At 51.2% G+C, this 25,241-nt stretch overlaps 5 protein-coding genes across 5 annotated transcripts; 3 read left to right on the forward strand and 2 right to left on the reverse strand.

Moving 5' to 3' along the window:
• Nucleotides 1-107: 107 nt before the first annotated feature.
• Nucleotides 108-4,452, forward strand: COCSUDRAFT_68041 (stabilizer of iron transporter SufD; the record flags this gene model as incomplete). Its single annotated transcript, XM_005643314.1, has 10 exons — nt 108-258; nt 443-728; nt 973-1,090; nt 1,364-1,510; nt 1,935-2,067; nt 2,354-2,516; nt 2,798-2,933; nt 3,172-3,293; nt 3,596-3,820; nt 4,287-4,452. The coding sequence occupies exons 1-10, from the start codon at nt 198-200 to the stop codon at nt 4,450-4,452; spliced, it is 1,557 nt and encodes a 518-aa protein (XP_005643371.1). The 5' UTR covers nt 108-197.
• An 811-nt stretch (nt 4,453-5,263) lies between these two features.
• On the reverse strand, nt 5,264-8,291 carry COCSUDRAFT_59759 (hypothetical protein; the record flags this gene model as incomplete). Its single annotated transcript, XM_005643315.1, has 4 exons — nt 5,264-5,296; nt 5,458-6,419; nt 6,539-6,711; nt 8,218-8,291. The coding sequence occupies 4 exons, from the start codon at nt 8,289-8,291 to the stop codon at nt 5,264-5,266; spliced, it is 1,242 nt and encodes a 413-aa protein (XP_005643372.1).
• A 927-nt stretch (nt 8,292-9,218) lies between these two features.
• COCSUDRAFT_68042 (hypothetical protein) lies at nt 9,219-11,148 on the forward strand (the record flags this gene model as incomplete). Its single annotated transcript, XM_005643316.1, has 4 exons — nt 9,219-9,295; nt 9,381-9,443; nt 9,614-9,780; nt 9,998-11,148. Coding segments are annotated over exons 2-4 (1,320 nt in total). The 5' UTR covers nt 9,219-9,295; nt 9,381-9,441.
• Nucleotides 11,149-12,783: 1,635 nt separating this feature from the next.
• Nucleotides 12,784-14,178, forward strand: COCSUDRAFT_44996 (hypothetical protein; the record flags this gene model as incomplete). The annotated part of the gene is made up of 2 exons (XM_005643317.1): nt 12,784-12,871; nt 13,034-14,178. 2 exons carry the CDS (start codon nt 12,784-12,786, stop codon nt 14,176-14,178), a joined length of 1,233 nt encoding a protein of 410 aa, XP_005643374.1.
• Nucleotides 14,179-22,139: 7,961 nt separating this feature from the next.
• Nucleotides 22,140-25,168, reverse strand: COCSUDRAFT_59762 (hypothetical protein; the record flags this gene model as incomplete). The annotated part of the gene is made up of 4 exons (XM_005643318.1): nt 22,140-22,276; nt 23,889-24,284; nt 24,605-24,777; nt 25,149-25,168. 4 exons carry the CDS (start codon nt 25,166-25,168, stop codon nt 22,140-22,142), a joined length of 726 nt encoding a protein of 241 aa, XP_005643375.1.
• Between the last annotated feature and the right edge of the window lie 73 nt (nt 25,169-25,241).

Raw genomic sequence — 25,241 nt, forward strand, 5'->3', positions numbered from 1 at the left:
TCCAAATGGAGCAGGAACGCCCCAGGACGTGTGCAGCAGTCTATCGCTCTATCTTCCCATCAGCGTTAATGATCACTGCAGAGGTCGAAGACCATTCCAATTTCCTGATATCTAATTGATAGTGTAATTATTTCTTCGAGTAATCGAGAGTTGCTGCGCGCATTGTGTTCTCCTCTCAATTCCTGTTTTTGCAGCACATGGAGGCCATGTGCGCGCAGGCCTTGCCTGCACACTGCAGCTCATTAATAGCGACACAAGGTGATACTAATACTCGCATGTGAAGACAGTCCTATGATCAAATTGAATAGCCGTGTCCCAGCACTCTGTGCCCAAATAGCAAGGATTGTGCTTTCAGATCGTTAGCGCACAACAACAATCTTGAAGTGCCAGGATGCCAAGGTCTAATAATCATTTCCTAAGTTTTTATTTACGCTCGATGCAGGCCAGCGCTTCGTGCCAGGGCCAGCGTCATGCTCTGGCAGGCAGAGTCTGCCCAGGCCACCCCAGGGGTTGTCCAGGGGGCAGAGTTACGTCACAAAGGGCCGCAGATCGTGCAGAGCACGGAACAGCAATGGCAAAATACCGATCTTGCAGACAATCCTCAGCGCAGAAAGCCAGGATGGGGCACCCCAGGAAAGCCTGGGGGTGGTGGCAGAGGATGGCTGGATTGCTCGCACGTTGGCAGCGTTCAGGAAGGATAGCGCCAATGCACAGACCCTGCCTGGCCCGTGAGTGTATTCTCCAACCATTCATTGCAGACCCAAATGCCTACATAGCATGCACGCATGCATGACTTGCTGTGCGGTGTGCAGTGCTCATACCTGGCTTTGTATATGATATTCTGGTACACATGAGAGTAAGACTCAGCATACCCCTTTAAAGTAAGCATGCAAGTGATGAAGACATGCATGCATTTGCTCGGTGCGAAAGTGCCACTCACATATATGTAACCAGCTCCAATGTACCGTGCAGGATGGAAGAGATGAGGATGGACTGCACTGTGGCGCTGCGCTCGCAACGCATGCCCACCACGCGCAATGAGGAGTACCGCTTCACAGACATAGCCCCCATCCTGCAGCTGGAACCACAGGTGCCTCAACATGTTCATTCCGACATGGATCACTTGCTGACCTTTGAGATCGAGCTATTCTGTGTTCTGTGAAGTAAGTCGGCGTCTGCTTGTCTAATGTCTTCCCTCCAACCTGCACAGCATTGCCATCGGACGCACATCTCCGGATCTACTTATTTGAGATAGCGGACGCTTGACTGCTCCTGAACATGATCTATTGCATGGCGCCTTTGATGGCACTCACGTTGCAGGAACTATCACAGTAGAAGTGAGGAAGTAAGTGATCGTGTGCAGGTGGCGGCCTCTGCGACTGTGCTGCCAGGCGAGGCGATTGCAGCGCTGGTGGAGGCGTCTCCCCTTAAGGAGGCTGTGGCAAGGGTGGTGGTCATTGACGGGGTGGTGGCGCGCCAGCTCAGCGACACAGACCGCTTACCTCAGCAGGTGCGCCATGGAACCAACTGTGTATTATCTGTGATGAGAATGGGAAGGAGGGGTGATGACGCCTGTACATTGCCCACTATCCACCTTGAATCAACAATAATGAGGGTGCAATGTAAAATGATGCAGATCTTTGCTAGTATTTTCTTGTATTTGTCAAGCTTTTTTGCCCGAAATATTGCCTCTTTGTCCGCAGCAGATGCTGATTTTGTATATCTGCTGTGCAGGTGTTTGTTGGCAGCCTGCGGGGATGCCCCAACACTCCCGGCAGCACAGCACCTGGTGAGCACAATATTCATCGGAGACATTACATAGCATCAACAACATTCAATACTCTGGCGCAGGATTTTGGATCAGGTGCTGCAGTGCTGTCCATGGGAGACTCACAGTGCTTGCATGCCCAAAACTTGTAACTGTGCGCGTGCAGGGGAAGCAGGCGCGGCTCAGGGGGAGCCCCTTTGCGCTGATAAACGGCGCCACGGCTGAGGATGTGCTATGCATTGATGTGCCAGAGGGCGTCTCTGTGGAGGGGCCCATCCACGTCCTCTACATCACCTCAGGTCCGACTCGGGAAGATCTGCCGAATTCACGATGGGCAAGGTTTAGAATAGTTGGCTGTTGGGGAGTGAGGAGCAGGAATGCGAAGTAGAACGCCATGCTTCAGGAATAGGGGCAGTCACATTTTGATCATACTCATGCTTCAGGAGTGTTGTCCTGGGTATTGGAACAGTACTCCTGAGAGCGATCACAGCGGGAGTGACGTTGCAACAGTGGGATTGCAAGCCAAGCTGAACAGAATTTTCTGAGAAGCCTGGTACTGACTTTGATGTGGGGTTGCCTGTTCAGGCGCGAGCAATGTGGTGGCGCCGCGGCTGCTGTGCACGCTAGGCGCTGATTCATCCGCCGAAGTCGTCGAGGAGTTTGTGGGGCCTGCAAAGGGCGCCGAGCCGCACTTCACCAATGCCGTTGCAGAAATCAACCTTGCAGATCGCGCGCAGATCAAACATGGGTCAGCTGCTTGGGCTGTGCTTGCTTCTTGTCTCCTTTCAGTCCATTTTCTTGATGTTTGGTTATCAGAAGGCAAACACTGGTGAACTGTAGGGGATCAGATAGCATTGGCCAAACAGCGAAGTAGGTGAAGTCAGCTTGCACCCACAAATTCTACGGCACAACTATTTCCGACTCGTGAGCACCTGTTGCGATGCAATCTCGAGGCTGGTTGGTGTACAGACGCGCTCAGAGCTCCCATTTTGAATGCAAAAGCAACTTACATTAATGCCCTGGATTCAGGTATGTGGCGCTGGAGGGACGGCGGGCGCTGCACATGAAGGGAACTCTGGTGAGACAGGCGGCGCAGAGCAGCTACAAGCTCACGGAGGCGCGCCTGGGCGGCCGGCTGACTCGGCAAGACCTCTTCATTGAACAGGTGCATGTTCTTGCTCTTCATCTGTGCGCATGCATGACTCTTCGACCATGCGCAATGCAAGAGTCCTGAGCTGCACATGGGTCTAATTGAGGTCTTCGCTGTCGATCTGCCCAGTGTTTCATCTGGCAATAGAGTGCCATGTTCATACCGCAAACTCCTTTTAAAAGCCCACGCTGCCACTTTTATTCAGCGGCTTGTGCCAACTAAATTGACACAGAGTCCCATTTTGTATGCGCAGACTGGCGAGGAGACACAGACAGAGATGGGCAGCTTTTTGCTGTGCGGTGATGAGCAGCTGCACGACCTGCACTCCAAACTGCGTCTGGAGCACCCGCGCGGCACCGCCAACCAGCTCCACAAGTACGCGCCCCCTTTTCTAGTGAGGCTCAACATGGGAAGGCCAAGGCTGCAGGTGCTTACAACTGCAGCCGTCGACACCTTCACTCAGCTTGTTCCCTTGTGCCTTCTGGATGCCTTGCGGAGGCAGAAACCTGGCGGTGTTGGCCCTGCCAAGGAACACCCTGCCTGGGGCCGAGCTGATGAGGTCAAGGACATGTCGGGGCTGTCGACATCCTGTCGGCTTGTCGACATCCTTCCCTTCATCCACATCCTGTGGACGAGGTACCGTATGCAATTGCTAATATGAGTAAGTTCGCGCGCAGGTGCATTGTGGCGGCCGGGCGCGGCCGCGGCGTATTTGACGGAGCGGTGAAGGTGGAGCAAAAAGCGCAGAAGACCGACGCCGGGCAGCTCAGCCGCAACTTGTTGCTGGTGCCGCGTGCGACAGTGAATGTGAAGCCCAATCTGCAGATTGTGGCGGACGATGTCAAGTGCACGCACGGCTGCGCTGTCAGCGACCTGGAGGAGTCCCAGCTCTTCTACTTCCGGTGCGACGCGCGCGCTCTTTTATGTATTCCTTGGATTGACCTGTACTCTCTAGAGGAGAAGGAATGCGAACGTCAAGGCAGAAGGAGGGCCAGCAGTGAGAATGAAGGGAAGGATTTTGTTAATAAACATTTTGATGAGTTGATGTGTTGCCTCAGTGATGTGGTGAAAGCAGGTGAGCTGGGGCTCACCGAAATCAACTTCACAGGCAGAATTAGATGGGTCTAAAAGCCCATAGTCATTTCCTCTTGTGATTTCTAGCTTGTATGAACCAGTAGCAGCAGCACCTCGCAGCATGTCTCAACTGTCCTTCCTAAGAGTGTTGTCTCTTGAAGCAACTGTGTCTCAAAGGCAACCAGCGGATTCTTTATTGTTTCTTGAATTGGCAAATCCCGGAATGGGATGGCAAATCAAGCACCGGAACGCGATGTGAGGACCCGGCTCCTGACAGCTGCCGTATACATGCAGGGCGAGGGGAGTGGACGCAGCAACTGCGCGCAAGGTGCTCGTGTACTCCTTCGGGGCGGAGGTCACCGGCAGGTTCGCCTCGGCGGAGCTGCGCGCGCGCATTCAGAACGCTGTGGACAAAACGCTGTCCAGCGTGCCCATCCTGGAGGAAGCAGCAGCAGCTTAGCTGCCTGACTTGCAATGACGTGGGCAATTACACAGCACAGACAAAAGAGTTGGCCGGGCGAAGTAGCCTAGTAGTGTGGCACGTCAGGTACTTTGATAAGGGCCCTGGATCTGAGACTCCGGGGGTCCGAATTTCTTGGAGGATCTGGTATGCAACAACTTAGAAATAGCCATGCAGGAATACTCGGGCTAGTTTCATGTCACCATATTTTTTGTGGATGAGATTGAAGGTCATTGGACTTGTAGCAATATTGAATAATGCAAGTAATGCGTGAGATGCCCAGTCCTCTAATGCCATGCAAAGCCGGTGAATCGACTGAAGATCACGCGCCCTGCGTCTTCATTGTTACTAGAAACTTCCCTCAAACGCAATGATAGCTGTCCAAAGTACAAGGCAACTATACAACCTTGGACAGCCTGCTGATAGGAAGACAAATTTTGCTGGCCTGGATTTCCTCGCATAGCAAAGTAACAGTCGGCACCAATTATTACCGGCAGCGCATCACGATGTCGGTCAACTTCTATGATAGCTATTGGCTCCCCCGTCCAGCTGTGAGTCTGAGCTTTGATCATACAGAGCTTGTCAAGCAAACAACATGTACGTAGGACATTCAATACAACACTTTGTATCAAAATTGATCCATTGATTCATGTGGTGTCGACACCACAACTCGAGGTTTTTGGTTCATAATCATGAATTCTTAGCATTGATCCTAGCGCACCTCAGCACCCAATAAATGAAAGAAATCACCACTATGCATACTGCCTTCAGCTCATATCATGACCACCTGATCAACCTCTCCTTGATGCTGTCAACTCCAGTGGCTTTCAATGCCATCCAGGGGCTGCAGCAGAACCAGCACGCCTGGCATCGGCACAGGTAGAATAGGTTGTGCCGCTCAAAGTTCGCAGGTAAATAGAGCAGGTCGTGCGCATTATCTGAGGGACTGTGCACATAGCATTCCGCATTATAACTGATGTTAGAGTCATACCAATCCCAGTCTACCCCCCTCTCAGCCATGTATCTGGTCAGAAGCATCACGCCCATGCCTTGCAGCGTTGTGAACTGGAAAGAGAACTCAGGCCGATTATCCACAAAATTCTCCATATCGTGCAGCCGGATGCCGAGGCTTTTACAGGTGTGGAAGTTGACCAGCCGCCAGCCATGCCCAGCTGGCACCTCCACATGGATGTCATCTAGTGTGTCAATGGCCAGCCGCTCGACTTCCAGGAAGCTTCCACGCAGCTGGATGGGAGCTTTGACGGTCTCAAACCCCCTGACTGACACTATGAGCGTCTCAAGACTGCTTGGCCCGAACAGGAACAGCGGAATGTTCTCTTTGGCATCGAAGGAACTGTCCTCCTTCTGCATGTCTATGTGAAAGGTGCGCAGGTGGGGCAATAGGCTGATCCAGATTGGGTGCCTTGCAGCGTGAATGTCATGCACGCGCACGTGCAATTGCGTGCTCTCGGGAAGGGCTAGCGAGGCTGGCAGGACACCGCGCAGTGCCAAGCTCCGCAGCTGAGTCATGGCAGCGAGCAGCAATTCAGGCCCGTCGTCCTGGCTGTCATTGAGGCAGATGATGTGCAGCGTTTGCAGGCTGGGCAGGGCATCAGTCATGCACCTCGCCACTCGGCGGCAGTCGCCGTTTTTCAGGTGCAGCTGCAGGTGCTTCAGCTGCGGCAAGCGAGGCAGGCCCTTGAGCTGTATCAGCGTCAGGTTGAGGTATTGGAGCTGTCGAGCCTGGCCCGCAAGCCATGTCCACATCATGAGCAGTGCCTCTGCCTCTTCGTGGGTGCGCTTGTGCCGGTAGTTGTCCTCGCGGTTGAGAGAGAGCGCAGCAAGGTTGGTGAAAGAGTGCGGCGACTGCAGGAGCCCAAGAGCAAAGTCCTGCAGCGCCTCGCCAAACAGCTCCCCTATCAACAGTGTGCGCGCATGTTGCGCCCTCTTCAGCAGCCATGCAACCCCTGTGCACAGGCACACATGCGAGCAAGACTGTAAGAAACCCGCTGCCATCAGTATCTCTCAATGGACAGCAGCAGAGAATTTGCATACCAGAGAACGTTTCATAATTGTTGTGCTTTACCTGCATTGCCCAAACGATCACACTCATAGACTCGAACGTCTTGCAGCTCCACGTTCCAGGTAGCCTTGCAGGTGCCTGACACCTGGGCCCAATTTCGCACCCCCAAATGGCTGGCAATCTTTTGCCAGACCTCCTGTGGCAGTGTAGCGTTGCCCGTACGCATGTCCTTAAGCCTGCACAGCCGTCACTGATTGTTGACGCAAGTCTTTGTTCAGGTGCTGGCATACACTCAGGGTCGCGAAATCTGCGCGAAATTTTATACTCGGTGTGGTGATGTCTGACCGGTGCATATATGCTACTTTCTGACATGGCCCAAGGCTACACTCAGGGGATGCTGTAATGGCATGCTATAGACGTTGGGAGCATGTCTGGATGATCTGCACTGGAAATTGGTTTGCACATCTCAAGGGACCCTTAAGTATAATATTAGGATGGGAAGGTGCACACTTATGAGTGGAGTATGCTTAGCTGTACCCCTCCCAGTGTTGTGCTTCAGATCGCAATTCTAAAGATCGGCTTCAGCCCACTTTGCCATTGACTGGCAACGATTGCCAACGAAAACAAGTCTCGAAATCTCGAGAGTGAACACGCTCAGGACGGGGCGTCTTTCCTGACCCCTAAAGGCGAAGTCGCAATTTGATGTGTATAGACAACTTAAATGGACGAATCGGCCGCCGAGTAACGAGTCGTGAAATAGTGAAAGAGATGGAGAAAAACTTGTTGTTTCAACGAATTCTGGGAAGAAGAATGTACAAGGCAAGCCAGGCAGCAGGCACGTGCATGCATATGGAAGTTGTCCTGTGATCATCTGGGGATTGCCTTGCTTGCATGCAATTTGTGAAACAAATTGGAGCCGCAGAGAATCGACGGAGTACTCGACGGTGAGACGATCATATTGAGGGAGAGGTTCATAACTTATCAAAGAGCATGGCGCCTGAAAAGAGGTGATCCTGCATGGGAAGCGTGTCATGCGGACTCAAACATCTCCTTCAGTTTATCTATTTGACACAGGAGAGCAGAAAATATCTATCCAGGTCCCTACTTGGGACTTGATGAGCTGCCCCACAAGATCGTCTGCTATTAATGACAATGATTGAAAAGGATAGGATAGGTACTCAATTATGAGCTCTTCCAGGGGTCCGCCACTCCTGATATGTGACTTGCATTTAGGTATGAACTGCGCACTGAAGTGCCTGCTGGAAATTTGCCATGGATTCTTGTCAAGTTTGTCAACGGCGGAATTTTTGAGACCTCTTTTTAGTGCGCGGGCGACTTTCCCAAGTCTTGCCCAGCATTTTCTTTCGGATACAGGCACGTTGATAACCAGGCCTTAAATGCTATTTGCCTGCAGGACGCACCTTGCTTCTGGCACAAAAAGCCTTATGATAAGCACATATCTAAAGATGTGAAAATCGGGGGTCATGTGGATGCAGTGTTGTGCCTGCAGTCACTAGGGTGCTTCTTCAAAGAATATCTCTGATGGCAGATACTTCTTCGTGTGATGCAGCACCGTGCTTCACAATGGTCATGACTTTCATGCCGCATAGATACTGGTTTCGGTATTGAGCACTTAGGTGAAGCTTTGCAATTTCCATTCTATATAATTATTATAATGCATCCATTGAAATTTTGCTACCGCCCCTGTCACTTAGAGAATTGCATTTTTGCAGATTGCACACTGTGTATCCGCCGGTCCGGCACCGGTGGATCCGGGATCGGCGCGCCGCGCGGTGGTCGGGCCATGCAAATGCATGAACACAATATTGTTATGCAGATATCGATATCATCATATGCATGTCTCTGCGAGAAAGATTCTAGGCACTGCTGTAAACCCTGTGAAGGCTCTTTCGTGGGGCACCTGCAGTTGCCATGATACTTTAATAATAGAATTCAAGTAATGCTTAGTACTGTGTGACAAATCTGGTGGATGTGTCAGGTGTTGGTTTATTCTCACATAGTAGAACGTTAAAATTAGGCCACAAGAAGCACAAGCAATAATAGCAAAGAAACACAATTGTTTCCAGAGAAGTCTTGGGGAAGAATATCGCTACAGAGCGTGAGTTTGCCATCAAGGGGTGAAGCAGCGGAATGCTCGTGCTCTATATTCTACGCTTGGTGGACGGAATGAAGTATTCACAAAATCTTCAAAGTTCTTTAACCTGCCAGAATGACATCGATGATTGTGGACGCATTTCCAAACACTGCTGGCAGCCCTATCATGACCAACCCTGGGGCACGGCCGAACGCGGCATCGGCAGCGACATTTCAAGGAATACATCTTGCAAAAACACATCCAGCAGCCGTCGCAGAGCAGGGCACCGCACGAAGGGAGCGTTCTTCGGGGCCTGGAGAGCGTCACGGACTCATTACGATCGACTGTTTTGCAGCTTCGACAGGGTGAGAAGCTGTCCTCGGCAAGAACAAAGCAGTTGCCTAGTTTGGGCATGCCTGCCATTGCCTATTAGGGCTTGATCTGCTCCGACAGGGGGCATTTGACGACAACCTTAATGGTGGCCAAGACTGTGCTGCTGAGACTTCCTTTCCAATCAGATCTAGTTCAGGTACTTACGCCTCGTTAATTTGTTCAGTTACACACCGGTTTGTGCAGGTCAACACATGCCTACTCAGGATGAAATGAGAAGGGATCTGTTTGGTTGAACAGGTGCCAGTCTTCAACGCTAAAAAGAAAGCCCGAAAGCAGCTTGCTTATATCAATTTGTATTGTACGACCGTCTGTACGACCGGAAGTAATTACAGGTGGGAAGAGATCCTGCTTGTAACCCTCAGGCATTGGATGTGACAAAACCTTGTTTTTACTTGTTGACGAATCTACGACCTGCAGGCGGTGGACAATCACTTATGATAAGTACTAAAGACTCTTTCGTTGAACGCTTCATTCTACAATGTGAGTGCACCCCGACATGTCGAAGAGGCTCCCCACAGTCCTGCCTTTTCTTTGTTCACCATTGGCTATATGGTTGCACATATTTTGAGTTGATGCATTTGTGTACCCACGATCAAACGTACGCAAGAGGTGCTGATCATAAGCCGAAAAGTATGTTGACTTCCGTGCAGGACCATACATCAACCCAGCAAGGCCGCAACATTCCCATCAGAAGTCTGGCAACTAATTGCTCGGCACATGAGCATGGCCGAGTGGGCTCAGGTGTCTGGCACATGCAAGACTACCTGGCACCTCCAGCTGGACGAGGTCCACCTGACCATGCTGGAGCAGGCCGCAGGTGCAATTCAGAGTGATTTGATCTTTGCATGGCGCTCTTCTTCCCCGCAAAATGAAGTCACGCCTCCAGGAGCGGAATAAGGCACAGCATCTACTTGGTGTGCAGAAGTGTACACTAATCTGTAATCATATTCAGGACATTGCTTTGAGCGTGCATGCCTGATGGAAAGGGTGAAAGTGAAGCAGAATCCTCACTCTGAGTGCGACTGCCTCGGCAGGGGCGGCATGGATTGTGAAGAGGGGGCACAAGGCAGTCAGGCTGGAGCTGGGGCAGTTGGGGGACGGTGACCAGGTCAATGCCGCCGCAGCCGCAGTTTTACAGGGAGACAACCGCTGGACCAATCTCAAGGCGCTCAAAGTGGTCAGCACCGGAAGCTTCCCCAACGGCTCCAAGGTCAGCTTCCACAGCGCGGTGACCTGGCTCCTGGGCAACGCAAAGAAGCTGACATTTCTCCGCATTGAATTGGATCGGCTGCGCTTCATGCCGCACCTGGTGCAGCTCAGGCACCTGCAGCTGACAGTGGCAGGGGGGATCCACCAGCTGTCAGAGTCTTTGGGGAACCTGGTGAATCTCCAGACGATCTTCCTGGAGCAAGCTGTGGGGCTGGGATCGGACGCGCGGCCGCACCTACCCCTCGCCGGCTGCCCCCACCTGCAGAGCATCATGATGCGCGACGTAGTGCCGGCCTCTATGAGCCTGCCACATGGCGCAGCGCTGCATCTGTTCTTCCAGAGCATGGAGGACGCTCGGCAGGACGTCTGGCTGCCGCTGGCGCCCGCCATGCAGTCCGTGTACATAGTCGACGAAGAGGATGGCGGCTGCATTGCCCAGCCGTCGGACATTCCAAGATTCCTGACCGGCCTCAGGGGCGCCCACGAGGAGTGCATCTGCGTGATTTTGAATCTGAAAAGCTGGGGGGCGCCTGACAACCACATAGAGATCTGTGGGGCGCTGCTGCAGTCGTTTCGGCTGGTGCTGCAGTGCACAGGGGACTTGTGCGCCCACGTGCCAGCCGGCAAATGGCCCTGGCACGTTGCAAAATTTGTGTGCGGGGGCACTCTCAACATGACCTTTGACAGCGTGGGAGACTTTCTAGACTCCTGCGCAGCGTTTTCTTTTGCTTACAGGCACCTGCAGGGCCTGGATATGGTGAAACTCATCCAGAGGATTGGGGAGCGGGGCATTGAAATCGAGTCCGAGTATTATGATGATGAGGGGTGTGAGTTCCACAGTGTCAGCACGCCCTACCCGTTTAACAACTGCTTCGTGCACCACAGTGATCCTGTCTGCGTGTGCCTGGCATGCCCTTGGTGCAGCGACAAGGGCCTCTTGGGTCCTGAGTCGCGCTTTCCAAAGCGCGACTGGTGATTGCAAGCATCCTGTGAGGTGCATGACGCTGAGAATCAGATTGTCACTAACTTATTGACCGATGGTACATTTTGGGGACGCCTGTGAGAGTCTCCATAGTATGGTCCCGAGCCTAAGTAGATGGTCTTGACTGCCGAGCACAAGTATGGCTGAACAATTAATTGGAAGCATTTTTTGAATTCCTGCGTGGGGATGATATTGAGCTCGAATTGCTAATCTTGAGCATGGTGAAATATTATATTGGGTGGACTTCGTTTGGGACAAGAACCAAGACTGCTTAACAATTGCTTGCCCGATGACCGCCTTTGAGGCTGACATTCTAGTGCTAATTACAGAATTTCCCTGGAATTTCTGAGCTGCGCTGGCCGGGGGTAAAGTGCAGGCTGGCAGCTGTGTGGAATGTGCGATGGCGCGGAGGCCTCTGATGTTCTCTGGTGGCATGACAAGTAATAAACCGTGTAGCACTCTTCCTTGCTTGAATACGCATGATGTGTTGCAGAATGGCTTTGCACTGTTCTCGGCATGCGACGGCTAAGCTGCCGCATGCATGGGCGTACTAAATTTAGTACGGTACACCACAGAGCTGTGGCCTGTGTACTGGATTCTGCCATTATGTTGTATTACTGGTACCTGCGCGCAAGTTTTTGCCGTACTGTTCATCCGAGACTGTATGGCATGCTCTGTAGTTTTTGACTTTTTGTAGTCCACTAGAGGGACTCCCTGGCGGATTTCACTGGTGCGGTGACGATGGGTTTTTAAAATACACCTGACGTCATTTTCCTATAGTTCTATTTGTCATGCTTAAAAATCCGAGATCAGCTTCAATATCAGAGAACGAAGAGCATGTATTAGAACCAAAATCAGTCTGACTAGCTCACTCACTTGGAGTCATGTCCTGCCTGTCAGAGGAGCTTTGAAGCCTAGTTTGGGCGTTACCTTGACATCAGGCTTCGACACCAATGGCAATTGCATATGCAGCATCAAAGATCCAAATTTTGAATATGCAGAGGAAGCTTACTCTGACGCCACCGCTCCAGGGATCGTTGCAGGTTTCCTGATAAAGACTGAGTGAGAACGCTAGTCCAGGTTAAAGCGTTGGGAAAAAATGCCGCACATTTCTTGTAGGAGTTGTCCATGCAAATCGAGGTATAAGTCGCGGACCTAGGCTGCTATTGTTTGTTGATTGAACGATGCACTAGGGCAGATAAATAGGTGCGTTCGTAACCGCCTCATGCTGATCAATACATTTCTTGTTGCGAGGTCCAGGTTTTACATACGCTTCAAAAACTGTCTAAGAGTGTTTCCACTGTTTTGTTTCAGGTTCTTCAGAGACTTCCGACTCTAAACCGGCAGTCAAAGACGCTTTTCCTGGACCATCGATAGCATGTGCGTCTCACTTATGTCTAGAATTGAAGATCGACCACAATTAGCAGCATGACTATCAGAGGAATTATCAAACGTACCGATAGACTCCCCTTGCCGCACATGCACAAATTACGCCCTTTGATATTGTGTGCCTTGGAACTCCATTGGTCACCTGCGCTGAAGAGCACGTTATTGGCTTGCAGGGCCAAAAAGCAGGCCTCCGGTACATTTCCACCTGAGGTATGGCATCTGATAGCTGGCCACCTGAGCATGACTGAGTGGGCGCAAGTGGCAGGCACCTGCAAGACAACCTGGCACCTCCAGCTGGACCAGATCAACCTGGCAAACTATGAAGGAGGTGCGCTGCATCTACACAACTTCCTTCTTCTGGCACATACTTCTCTTGCGCATGCTATTCAAAAGCCCGCAGCGTGCCCCTCCATGCATGCAGGTACAAGACATTGCCTGTCAATACTGCCGTTTTATTTTTGAAAAAATCCCCAATTTTTGTGTCCTGCAGGAGCGGCATGGTTTGTGCAGAGGGGGCGGATGGCACGCATCCTGGAGACGTGGAAGTTGGGGGATGCTGATCGGGTCTATGAAGTGGCAGCAGCTTTGCTGCAAGCAGGGCACAGCTGGGCCAGTCTCACAGCTACCAAAGTTACCAACCCAGATAATTACTGCGTGGGGTCCACAGTAGCGTTTCAAAGCGCACTCTACTGGCTCCTTTGCAATGCCAAGGGGCTGAGATTCGTAAGGCTGGAGCTCAAAACCCTGCGCTGTATGCCACGCCTGGCACAGCTCAGGCACTTGCAGCTTTATATTTATGATGGCACGGGGAATCTCGGGCAGTCACTCAGCAACCTCAGAGACCTGCAGACGCTCTACCTCAAGCAGGACGCCGACTTGTTTCCAGTACAGAGCCCCGTCCTCGCCCTAACTGGCCTGAGTCAGCTGCGGAGCGTCAAGCTCAGCAATGTGGTGCCGGCCTCCCTGGCTCTGCCGCTCGGTGCAGCGCTGCATCTGCGGCTGCGCAGCATGGAAGATGCGCATGCGGCTGTATGGAACAGCTGTGTAGACTTCTTGCAGTCTGTGCATGTGCGCGATCGCACCGATGCAGGCTGTCTGCGAAATGCCTCAGAGCTCCCGGATTTCATGAGTGGGCCGAGTGTGCTGGAAACCATTGTACTGAGGCTGAAGAGGTTTGGAGCTCCTGAGGAGCCTGCATACTTCTCTCAGTCGCTGCCGCAGGCTCGCCGCCTCGTGTTGCAGTGCACTGACGAATTGCGCATCCACATTCCGAGCGAGGGATTACAATGGGGAGTGGTGACCTTTGCGTCCATGGATGTGCTCGAAGTTACATTCGACGACATATCATTTTTTCTGCTCATCACCAAAGCATTCTCCTTTGCGTACACAAATCTGCAGGGCCTGGCCCTGATGTACCTTTCCCAAGCCATGGCAGAGCAGGGCATTCAGATATGCTGTGACACTTACAACCCCACTGGCTGCGCCCTGTACAGCACTCCCGCCCTCTATTCGGAGAGTGCGTATGATGACACCATGCTGGTGTCTCTGTGCAATTGCGGCGCGTGCCCAGAGTGCAGCGACAAAGGCAGCTGCGGCCCTTATGCCGCATACTCGCGGCGCCACAAAGGGCCGTGACTACACCATCCCACCCAGAGGATGGTATGTTTGATGAAGCGCACTGTACAAGAGGCCATCGGGCCTGTGCAGCATGAGGTACTGTTTGGAGGATGATCTGCTGGTGATGTAGGAGGCTAAGCTGCCTGGACAGTGCTGTTAGTGATGCGGTGCGCGAGGCACAAGCACATAGGGTGTCAGGTTGGCAAAGCTGACTGGAGCCTCGACGCTGTGAATGCTGATTTTTGGGAAACACCTCCAATTGCCAATACTTTTGAGCTGGATATACTTGGTGTGAGGATCAGGTCTACGTGTACTTGTAGTACGCTGCAATTTTTTTTTTTTGAATAATTTCACCTGGCCATCATGACGTGATATCAAGCCATCTTCAATTGACCCACTGTGGCACAGACTTGCGAACACATTTGTGCAGTGCGTTGATCCATTAATGAGGCCAATGTTGAGGCTCATAATCAATCTTTCAACATCCTTGGCAAGTAGTCAATGCCAATTGATCAGTGATCTCGACAGGCTGCCCGTGGCAATTGCTGCGCAAGCTTGCATGCATGGTACTACCAAGTGCATGCGCATGCAATAGCTCAGATTGCTGGTGCTACCGAACCATCCAGACCTTGATCAATTCATATGCATATCCAATGACTAAATCTCAGTAAGGGTTCAGTGACTGAAGGAGACATCATACCATGACTGAGCAGTGAGTCACTGTCGAGTTTATGAAGAGTTTATGACGAAGAAGGACAAGTAGAAGAAGAAGAAGAAAGACATTAAGAAATTCCTGCCGACGGAAATTTGCATCTGAGCTTTGGCAATATTGAATTCTTGCATTAGAAGCATAATTTGATTATTCTGCAGTTCCGCATAAGAAATCAAAGAACAAGTACCTATTTAGGCAGTGTTCCGCCAAAGATCAGGTAGTGGGGATGCCCACCAAGCTGTTTCAGCGTCTGCCAGGACTGTAAAGACATATTTCACCTGAAGTAATGCGGGGGGAAGAGCAATCTCGCAAACCTTTGCCTGCTGAATTATGGCAAATCATCGCCTCCCACCTGAGCATGCGCGACTGGGCCAAGGTATCAGGTGCCTGCAGGATCACCTGGCAGCTCCAGCTGGGCGAGATTCATCTGAATCGGGAAGGTGAAGCCTGCAGGTGTGCTTCATCACAGCAATTCACTTCTTCCCCACTCCCAATATGTGCTTGTCCATGTCTCCAAGAGCCTGGCGCATCATGCTGCACAATTGCATCTGATTGACTGGTTGAAAGAAGCCGATCCTCACATTGTCTCGCCTCTCTGCACAAGCCTGATAGACCTTTGAGGTGCATATGTAAATATTACTTTGTGCAGCATGTTTGGCAGGAACTGCATGGATTGGGAGGAGGGGACAGCATGCACAGAGACTGTTGATTGGGCCCATGTAAACCAACAGCCTGGATTCCACCGCTCTACTGCAGCCAACCAACAGCTGGACTAGCCTTAGGGGGGTCAACATGACAGGAGTGTGCACGGGTCAGGCAGATGACGGAAGACTTGAATCTGCCGCGGTGTGGCTGGTTGGCCGTGCGCCTGCAGTTTCTCAGCTTCTTTGCCCACGGGAGCCTCTGCATACCCCAGCTGGCAGATCTGAGGCATCTGCAAGTCATACTCTTTGAAGGCTTCTGTGAGGTTGCGCAGTGCCTTCCTCTTATGATGAGCTTGAAGACCCAATACCCGGAGTGTGTAGACCATTGTTGGAGAAATAGCAGCGACCTACCCTCGCACTGGCCGAACTGAAGCAGCTGCGAAGTGTGTCTTTGTGCAATGTAGTGCCCGCCTGCCTGAAGCTGAAGGCGCGGCATTGCATGTGGCAATCAATGGCCTGGGTCCTCTTCGAGAGCAAGTCTGGCAGGAGCATGCCTCTGTGCTCAACTCTGTGTATGTCAGCGAGGGCTTCTACAATGCCATAGCAGATGCCTCCCAGCTCCCAACTGTTCTGATTGGGCCGAGCAACTTGCTTCAAGCTGAAGAGACTCATGAGACTCTGAACAGCTTTAATACTCATGAGCGCCCCATAATGCTAAGTGCAGCTTTCCTGCAAGTGGATGTATTTTTATTAGATGCTATCAGGACCTCTACTTGCGCGTACCCTTGGGAAACCTGCCATGGCGGCTGGCAAGTTTTGCATCTGGCTGCAGCCCTTGATATTGCATTTGAAAACGTAGGAAGCTTCCTGGATTCGGGCCCGACGTTCTACTTTGCATGCCACAGCCTGTGGGGCTTGGACATATTGCAGCTGGGGCAAAGAATAGCCGAACGCCGGATGAAATGTGACTTCACCTCGGACTACTGTCCTGACACAGAGTGTGTCATGTGTGACATTGTTAATCCTAATACACCGTACTTTGTCATGGATCACTATTGCGATACCCCCTATAGGGTACCTGCATCCCTGGGGAGATGTGCCAGTGCGGCGGGTGCCCTGACTGCGGCAAGAAAGGTAGCTGCGGCCAGATATGCCCAATCTTCATGAACCTTGTTAGGCGGTCCTGATTGATTCTTTTGCCGATGACGTAAGTGTGCACCTGACAAGCACTCAAGATAGTGGGCATTTAGAAAGAGCTTACCAAGTCCAGAAAGGAATCATCAGCTGTCATCCATATGTTTGTAGGTTTGAAATAATTTTGCCTATTCAGAACTTGCAACGGTTGAGTCAAGCTTGAGTCAAGCTTGAGTCAACCTTGAGTCAACCTTCATCGGCCTCAAAAAGACCTCCATCGAAGTCAAAGTGCCATGGAAAGGATCACAAGCAAGCGAGCAGATGGCTGTGACAGCAGGTAGGGGCTGAAAAGGCGCGCCTAGCCATACGTGAGCTCCGATGCAGGAAAGCATCAGGTGATCCCTACGCTACTTATTGACTTCGAGCAGAAACGCATGATCATGATGCAACAAGGAAATTTTTGCTTTGTCTTAGACTGCTACATCACATCGTCTGCAGATGTGAGGGTCCCATTGGGCTCTTGACCTTGATCGCATCTTGCCAAACAATTTCGACAGACCTGTGCAATGTTTGTGATCTACCTTGTCTTTAAAAGCACTCGAGAGTGAGAACACAATAGCTGTTCTGCGCTCTCTTCACAGCTCCCCTCAAGCAATGCCCTCCAAGCAAGCTGCCCTTTGCAAGCGCAGGATCGGATTGCAGGATCGCAGAGAGGTCGCCTTTCCTCCTGACGTGTGGCGAAAGATTGCTGGGCACCTGAGCATGACAGAGTGGGCGCAATTGGCAGGTACATGCAAGACAACCTGGCAACTCCAGCTGGATGAGATCCACCTTGGCTGGCCGTGCAATCCAGAAGGTGCGGTTTATCTGAGAAGCTTCCACCCAGCAATTGCTTTAGAGCATGACATAGGATATCCGTAAAGGTCTCTTTGCTGGTGAACCGAGTCTCTGCTGGTGAACCGAGAATCTAGACACCTTCTGATCAAGACTGGCACCCAACTCGAGGGCAGAGAAGCTTGAGAGCGCAATCTTGAAGTATGAGAGCGTGTGTGGTTTGTGTGGCAGGAGCGGCATGGTTGGTGACAAGGGGCCAGCAGGCACGTAAGCTGGAGATTGAATCAGTACTGGCTGACGCCCAGCAGCTCAACATGGTTGCATCCGCTATGATGCTGCCAAGCAACAACTGGGCTGTTCTGAGGGGTCTCAAGATAACCGTGACTAGTTCATATGCTCAGACTGAGGAATTCTGCACCGCGATCCTGTGGCTTTTGGAGCATACCGACAAGCTGCAGTTCCTGCGCTTAAAATTGACGGAGCAGCTGTTCGCCAACCTGTCGCTGCACAAGCAGCTTCCGCACCTAGCCAAGCTTGAGCATCTGCAGCTGTCACTTGAGGATGGCAGCCTGTGTGACCTTGCGCAGTCCTTGAAGGCCTTGACATCTCTGCGAACGCTCTATCTCGAGTTCAATCGTCATACCTCACAGTTTGATGACCGCCCCGATCTTGATCTGAGCGGCCTGGGAAAGCTGCGCAGCGTGTCTCTGGCAGATGTTGTGCCTGGCTCTTTAAATCTGCCCAAGGGCGCTGCATTACACTTGCAAATGTGCCGGTTATCGCATCTCATGGAGGACGTTTGGAAGCAGCATGCCCCTGTTTTGGAATCTGTTTACCTCAGCGTGGGCAATGGAGATGTCATAGCAGATGCCTCTCAGCTGCCAAAATTTCTGGTCGGACCTAGTGGGCTCAAAAGTGTCATACTGCAGCTGACTAGTTTTGGGACCTCTGAGCACCCAATACAGCTCAGTGGATCTTTCTTGCAAGTTGAGTGCATCATCCTGCAATGCTTTTTGGAGGTGTGCATACGCGTTCCTGCAGGCATGCTGCCTTGGCGGCTTGCAAGTTTCACGTGCACCGGCTCATTAAATATTGCTTTTGAGAGTGTTGGAAACTTCCTTGACTGTTGCCCAGCTTTCCATTTCGCTTACGGGAGCTTGAGAGGCGTGAACATCTTGCAACTTTGTCAGCTTGCGGAAGGGCGCAGCATTAGATCTGAATCCTCATGTGAATATAATCATGAGGTGGAGAGAGTCATGGGTGAGTTCTATAGCGTGTGCACACCAGATTTTGTCAGAATATACTACATGTCATGGTCAAGAAATCCTATGTGCCTTTGCGGTGCCTGCCCCACATGCAGTAGCGAGGGCAGCTGTGGATCCTATGGCCTGTTTTCATGACAACAGTGACTATCAGTGGCCACAGTGACCAGTGGAATTTTCACTCTTTATTGTCCGATATCATCGTGGATTTAGTCTGCATGGTTGATTTTTGCAGGCCCAGACAGATCATCATTAATTTTAATTCCCTTGGGACAGCAAATGCCATTGGTGATACCAGTGGTGATGTGATTGCGCGCCTTGCCTGTACAAAATTAAGTTTCTATAATCTGATGTATGCCTGGAATCCGTGACGATGCTGTCCATCAGTGTTCAAGATGGCTAATTATCCCAAGATGGCTGGTGACAACACAAGATTTTGGGGATCACTGCCCTAATCCTTCACCAAATCCTTCAAGACCCACTTGAGGTACAAAGTATATGTCATTTATACATTGAGTATGGGATATCCTGAGTTTTGCAGAATACTGTAACAAGCATCACATGTGGCCGTGCTCCTCCGTGCTCCTACGTAGGAGCACGTTGTGCCCACTGCTCCACAGCAAGCTTATTCTGCAACGATCTGTTGCCTTTTTGGGCAAGATGCACGTTTTCTTAAGGCAGGTGGGAGTCTAAGAGGGAGGCCTCTTGAGCTGACTCATTCTGTGTGTCAGTCAGGTGAGCAGGAAAACTCAACCTGTGCCGAGTCTGATCAGGTAACACATTTTACAAACCTACACCAAACCTGCAAATATCTGAATTACAGTTGGATACTGGTTTACTTAACATTGGCATGGTATTTCTACTTTTGTGTTGTGCATATGTATGGCAGCCGCGCCATCTTGCAATTGCACAAAGACTGTGCATGCAAACTTTGTTGAACATGTATCCGATGTCAGAGAATCTCTGACAGAGATCGATCCTGCTTATTGATCAGTCAGCACTGCAATGGATGGCATCCAAGACGACAATTACCCCATGCAGATGCCATACTTAGCTGATAGCTCCAACAGCCAGGTCTGCTATGCTGAGCTACGAGTTGCATTGCCATGAGAGCCACGGTGGCCATTCTACGTGATCACCGTTGAGAACACCAGAATCTCTGAAGTCCTTCAAATTTGCCGCATGGCTGTGCATTTCCATGCAACTTGCAAGAAAGGGACTGGAAGGCTTCGAAGCCTTCCATTCCCCTTCTATGGCCCTTCATCCAAGTGATCTGAACTTCACATCATAGTGCTTTTTCTCACACACATTGCAAGATGCTACACAGCTCAGCACTTAAGTGCATGTATGGTGCACACTTGCAAAATCAGCAGATTTCCAAAGATGATTCAGGACATCCAACAAGGTTCATGGAACCTGGGCATCTCTGATGCAGCTGCTTTTCTTGCTGCAGTCAGGGCATCCGCCGCACTGGCACATCTCACTAGGTGAATACATGGGACCGCAAAACTGATCCATGACAAAGTATGGTATGTCAGGGGAATCTCTCTAACACAGCACTGCTGAGCACGCAGTCTGTATCATAGTTGTACTCCGAATCAAAGTCACAGAACTAGTTGATACGGCATTTGGCTATTCCTTGACCTACCTGCAACATGTCCAAGCTCTGGAGGCTGTGGTACGCAAAATAGAACGTTGGGCACGAGTCAAGGAAGTTTCCCACATCATCAAAAGCGATGTCAAGGGTTTGATAGGATGCAAAACGAACGAGCCGCCATGGCAGGCGTCCCGAGGGCACACGCAATCTGAGGTCTTTAAAAAATCTGATGAAGATGCATCCGCCTGGAGGAATGTTGCAGAAAGGGCCATGGGGTGCTCATGAGTACCAACAGTGTCCAGACGCATCATGAGTCTTTTCAGCCAGCAAGAACAGCTGGGAGCTGGGAGGCATCCGCAATGGCATCATCAAAGCCCTCGCTGACGTACACAGACTCAAGCACTGAGGTGTGCGGTGCAGTAGGCCGAATTGCCCACGAGTATAAATGTATAATAATGATGATCTGATAATTTTTATGAGTGGCGAAACCAGAGCCCAGAGGGCCAAACGTAAGCGTAGATTTAGAAAGCATTCATGCGTCTGCTGATTTTGATTTCAAATCAGGACTTACTGCCAATTCTGGCATCGATACTGCTTGTGAGATCACCTGGAGACCAGGCTCCGTTTTTGGAGCAAAGTAATACGGTCGGCAATATCGTAAACTTGTACAAAGCTGCGTGGTAATATTTGGCGCTGTTCAGTGTACAAAAGAGTGGACCTGACACGGTTCCCGACTGGGCAAAAAACTGTTGGCGTTTCAAGCGAGCGGTCACAGGTGATCAGGTCATTCCATACTTGCATGATCTTGTTCCTTCACGTATGACACACAATGTCCGGAAACCTTAATGTTCAAGCACTCTCAAAGATTAAGCCACATTTTGACAGCGGAAAGGCGCCTTTAATACGGTCAGTTACGAATGCTTTACTGGGCAGGAGTATTTGCTCTCTGTGAAGGCAAAGATTGACCAGGATCCTGAATCGATAGGAATTGCCTCTCATTTCTCAATGACTGCTCCGTCGCAGAGCTAATGCTCGCTGACAAAATAACCGCTTCAGCGCATCACACCTTTTTCTCATAATCTTGTTACACACAGGAACCGAAAAGAGGATTGATTCTATGGAGATGCTTCCTCCTGAGGTGTGGCGCACCATTGCTGGCCATTTGAACATGCGCGAGTGGGCCCAAGTGGCAGGCACCTGCAAGACCACCTGGAAGCTGCAGCTGGACACAATCGACATAGAATATCCAGATAGATATGTGGAAGGTGACTACGCTGCAGTGTGACAATTTCGCACTGGTATTCTTGCTGCAATTGTGTACTGCTTTTGAATGAAATGTTCTCTGCATGGCGGAATCACCATATACCGGCGTTCATTGCAATGCGCCCATGTGTTTGACTGAAATTGGTGGTGCAGATGTGCCGTGGTTGCTTAAGAGGGCGAAGCGGGTGCGACAGCTGCGATTGGGGCACATTTACATAGAAAGCCATGTGGTTAACTCCATTGCAGAGGCAGTCCTGCAGTCCGACAACAGCTGGGAGCAGCTGCGGTGGCTTGAGATAGAGTGCTCTATCTTGATAGGGCCCTCCGACTGGAACGAGCGCTCCCTCCTGCTGCACAGCATGCTGATGTGGCTTCTGGGCAGTGCAAGGCAGCTTGCCTTTCTCCAGCTGCAAATGGAGGAGATCCGCAGTGTCCCATGCCTGACACAGCTCAAACACCTGAACCTGGTGCAGAAAGGCAGCTTCAAGCACCTTGCAGGGTCACTCAGGCACCTTCCAAGCCTGCAAACTCTTTCACTCGAGTCCAGGGCCGGTGATGGCCATGATCCTGAGAGGCGTCCACACCTTGATCTGGCTGGGTTGAGTCAGCTGCACACTTGAGTGGCATTGTGCCGGCCTCTCTGACACTGCCGGAGGGCGCAGCTCTGCACCTGCGCATGAACAGTTTAGAGTACGCCCGACAAGAGATCTGGAGCAGTGTTGCGCTGGCACTGCAGTCCATCTCCATAACTTGCTTGGTTTTCATAACCGAGGTTTCTCAGCTGCCGCGTATTTTCGCGGAACCCAGCGGCCTGAAAAGCGTCATCCTGTGTCTGGATGGCTTCGGCGACAAAGAGCATCCGATAGAGTTTTACGGGGCATTCTTGCAGGCGGAGCGGCTCTTGCTACAAGCCCACAATGAGCTGTGCGTCCGAGTGCCTGCAGGAAGTTTGCACTGGCAAGTGGTATGGTTGTGGGGATGGAAAATGCTTGATATCAACTTTGCAAATGTTGGGAATTTTCTTGTCCGCTGCCCAGCGTTTTCCATAGCATACCCCAGCCAGAGGGGACTGGGTCTGATGCATCTTTGTCACGCTATAGAACAGCGAGGCATTGAATGGGAGACTCGAGCTCATACTTCTGCTCACCTGCCTAATGCCATGCATGAAATATGCACCCCTTGCGCTTCGGCTTACTTTTTCTTGGACCCGCGTGAGTTGAGTGGGTATCAATATTTCTACAACGGTCTGGATTTCCAGGATCTGTGCATCTGCGGGGCATGCCCATCCTGTACCCAGCCAAGGTTGAGCTACAGAATACCTCAGATCACTCTAGATAACGTGTGACATATAGCATGGTGCCGAGGAACAAAGGTCGTCAAGGTTTATCTTATTCGCCGAGTCGGGGAATTTGAAGATTGGTGGAGTAAATTCAAACTACCAATGTGCTGGGAAAGACATGCATGCACAACCAAATGATTTTGGTTGAAATCAGTTTTGTGTTTGCTGGGATCAAGAGGGTGTGGCCAGCTTATGTCATTGCACCCCGATCGATTCACAAACATGGGGACTACTTTAATGTTTTGTCACAAACCTCGAGACAGACCTGTCTGTTACATACAACTTTCAAGCTTGCATCAATACTGGAAATCTAGGGCACCTAGGAGGCAGCTCCCCCTGAGACTGCAGCTCAGGCTTCCAGTGAATTGGCGGATCTCATATTCACCCATGTACGGGCCAATCATCAGGCTTGGAGTGCAGAGGCTGTGGAACTTGTTATACTCATCATGGATGCCCGTGGCTGACATCCTGAGTGAGGCCCATCGGATTCCTCGCTCAGCAATAAAGTGACAGAGATGCATCATGTCAAGCCTGTGTAGGCTCCCATAGGCAATGGAAAATGCCGGACAGCTGTCAAGAAAGTCTCCCACGCTGTCAAAGTCAATGCTGAGCGAACTCCATGCAAGGAACTTCACCCGCTGCCATGCCAACGTCCCTGATGGAACTCTAATGTTCATATCACCTGTGCACTGCAGGATCAGGCACTCGACCTGCAACAGTGGCCCACAAAGCACTATGGGCGCTGCACACGTCCCTAAGGTGTCCACATCCACTACGATGGTCTTCAGCCCACTTGGCACCAAAAGGATATCTGGGAGCTGCAAAATGACACTCTCCATGGTGTCATTGCCCACCCAGAAGAATTCCAGGGCAGAAGCAACGCTCTGCCAGATTGGCGCATGAGCATCACCCCAGCACCTCATCCACACATGCAATGCTGCACCTCTCGGCAGCAGCAGAGAGGCAGGCACCACATTGGTCAACATGACAGTCTGCAGCTTGTCAATGCCAGTCAGATCAAAGTCTGCCTCCTCGTCAGGGCTCACCCTGTGGGCTTGATCAAGGGGCAGCGTCTCCAGATTTTTCAGGTTGCTCAACGACTGAGCAACAGCGCGGAAGTCTTCACGCAGCGACAGCTGCAGGTGCCTTAGCTGCGCCAGGTGTGGCATGCAGCGCAGTTCTTGCGTCCTCAAGAAGAGGTAGTCGAGGTTTGCCGCGCTTCGCAGGAGCCAGACAATCGCGCTGTTGAGACTGATCACTTCTGCTGTGCTGTGGGGCCGAGTGCGCGCGCTTAGTAATACAATTGTGGCGGCCTTGAGACTGCCCAGGTATTGTCTGTCTGCAGCAGAGCGTTTGCAGCGGCGTCAATCTGATGTCCATATGCCAGAAGCCCAAACTCCATAGTGTGTGCTTGTTGCGCCCTTCTTACCACCCATCTCGCTCCTGCAAGATGTCCAAAACCAACGGAGACCCTCAGCTCCGCAATTTCCACTGTTTCAGACCAACTTACCGACTCCTTATTTGTCACAAGAGGGACATGCCGGTGTCGAAACTGTGAGCTGTAACATCAAGATGCCAGCCCTTGCTTGCGAGGTTTTGATGACCTGAAGGTTTTGATGTTAAAAGGTCATGATTGCCTGTTGGACTCTGCTTGCACACCTGCTGCATGGAGCCCTTGGCGCCAGGTGAGGTGTAACTCGTCGAGCTGGAGTTGCCAGGTGGTCTTGCAGGTGCCCGAGATGCGCGCCCACTCGTTCAAGGTCAGATGGCCAGCAATTATGCGCCACACATCAGGAGGAAAGGCCACAGCTGTGCGGCCCTGCCCTCCCGCTCTGCAGAAGAAGAATGAATGTCAGTATTCCAACAACTGACATGAGACCTCTCTCGAACCCCTTCATGGAGCCCCTTTGCGGATTCTTCCCCTCTTTGGGATTAGCAAAAGGAAGAAAGTTTTCGATCTGGCTCCCAGAAATACTGGACAAAAGTAAAGCTTTTTTGTCTGTAAGAAATGCAGATCCCGTCGAATCTCGAGTGTAACCACGTCGGGAATCCAAGTCCAATGCTCCTAGGGCAAAGTGCCAGTCGAGACCTTTGGGGTACTTAGGAAGGGCTGCATGAAGGCTGACAGACCCAGAATATGATTTCAAGTATGCCTTTTTACGAAGACATGCGTAAATCTGTTGCAACAAGAGGGAATTTCTACCTGTTGTCATGCTCCTCCATGGACGCTGAAAAATTTTGGACACCTCTGAGCCAGACAGTGCAAGGCTGCTTGCACCTTGACAACTTAATGTTC

The sequence above is a fragment of the Coccomyxa subellipsoidea genome (genome assembly GCF_000258705.1).
Source record: "Coccomyxa subellipsoidea C-169, whole genome shotgun sequence".
Taxonomy (NCBI): Eukaryota; Viridiplantae; Chlorophyta; class Trebouxiophyceae; family Coccomyxaceae; genus Coccomyxa; species Coccomyxa subellipsoidea.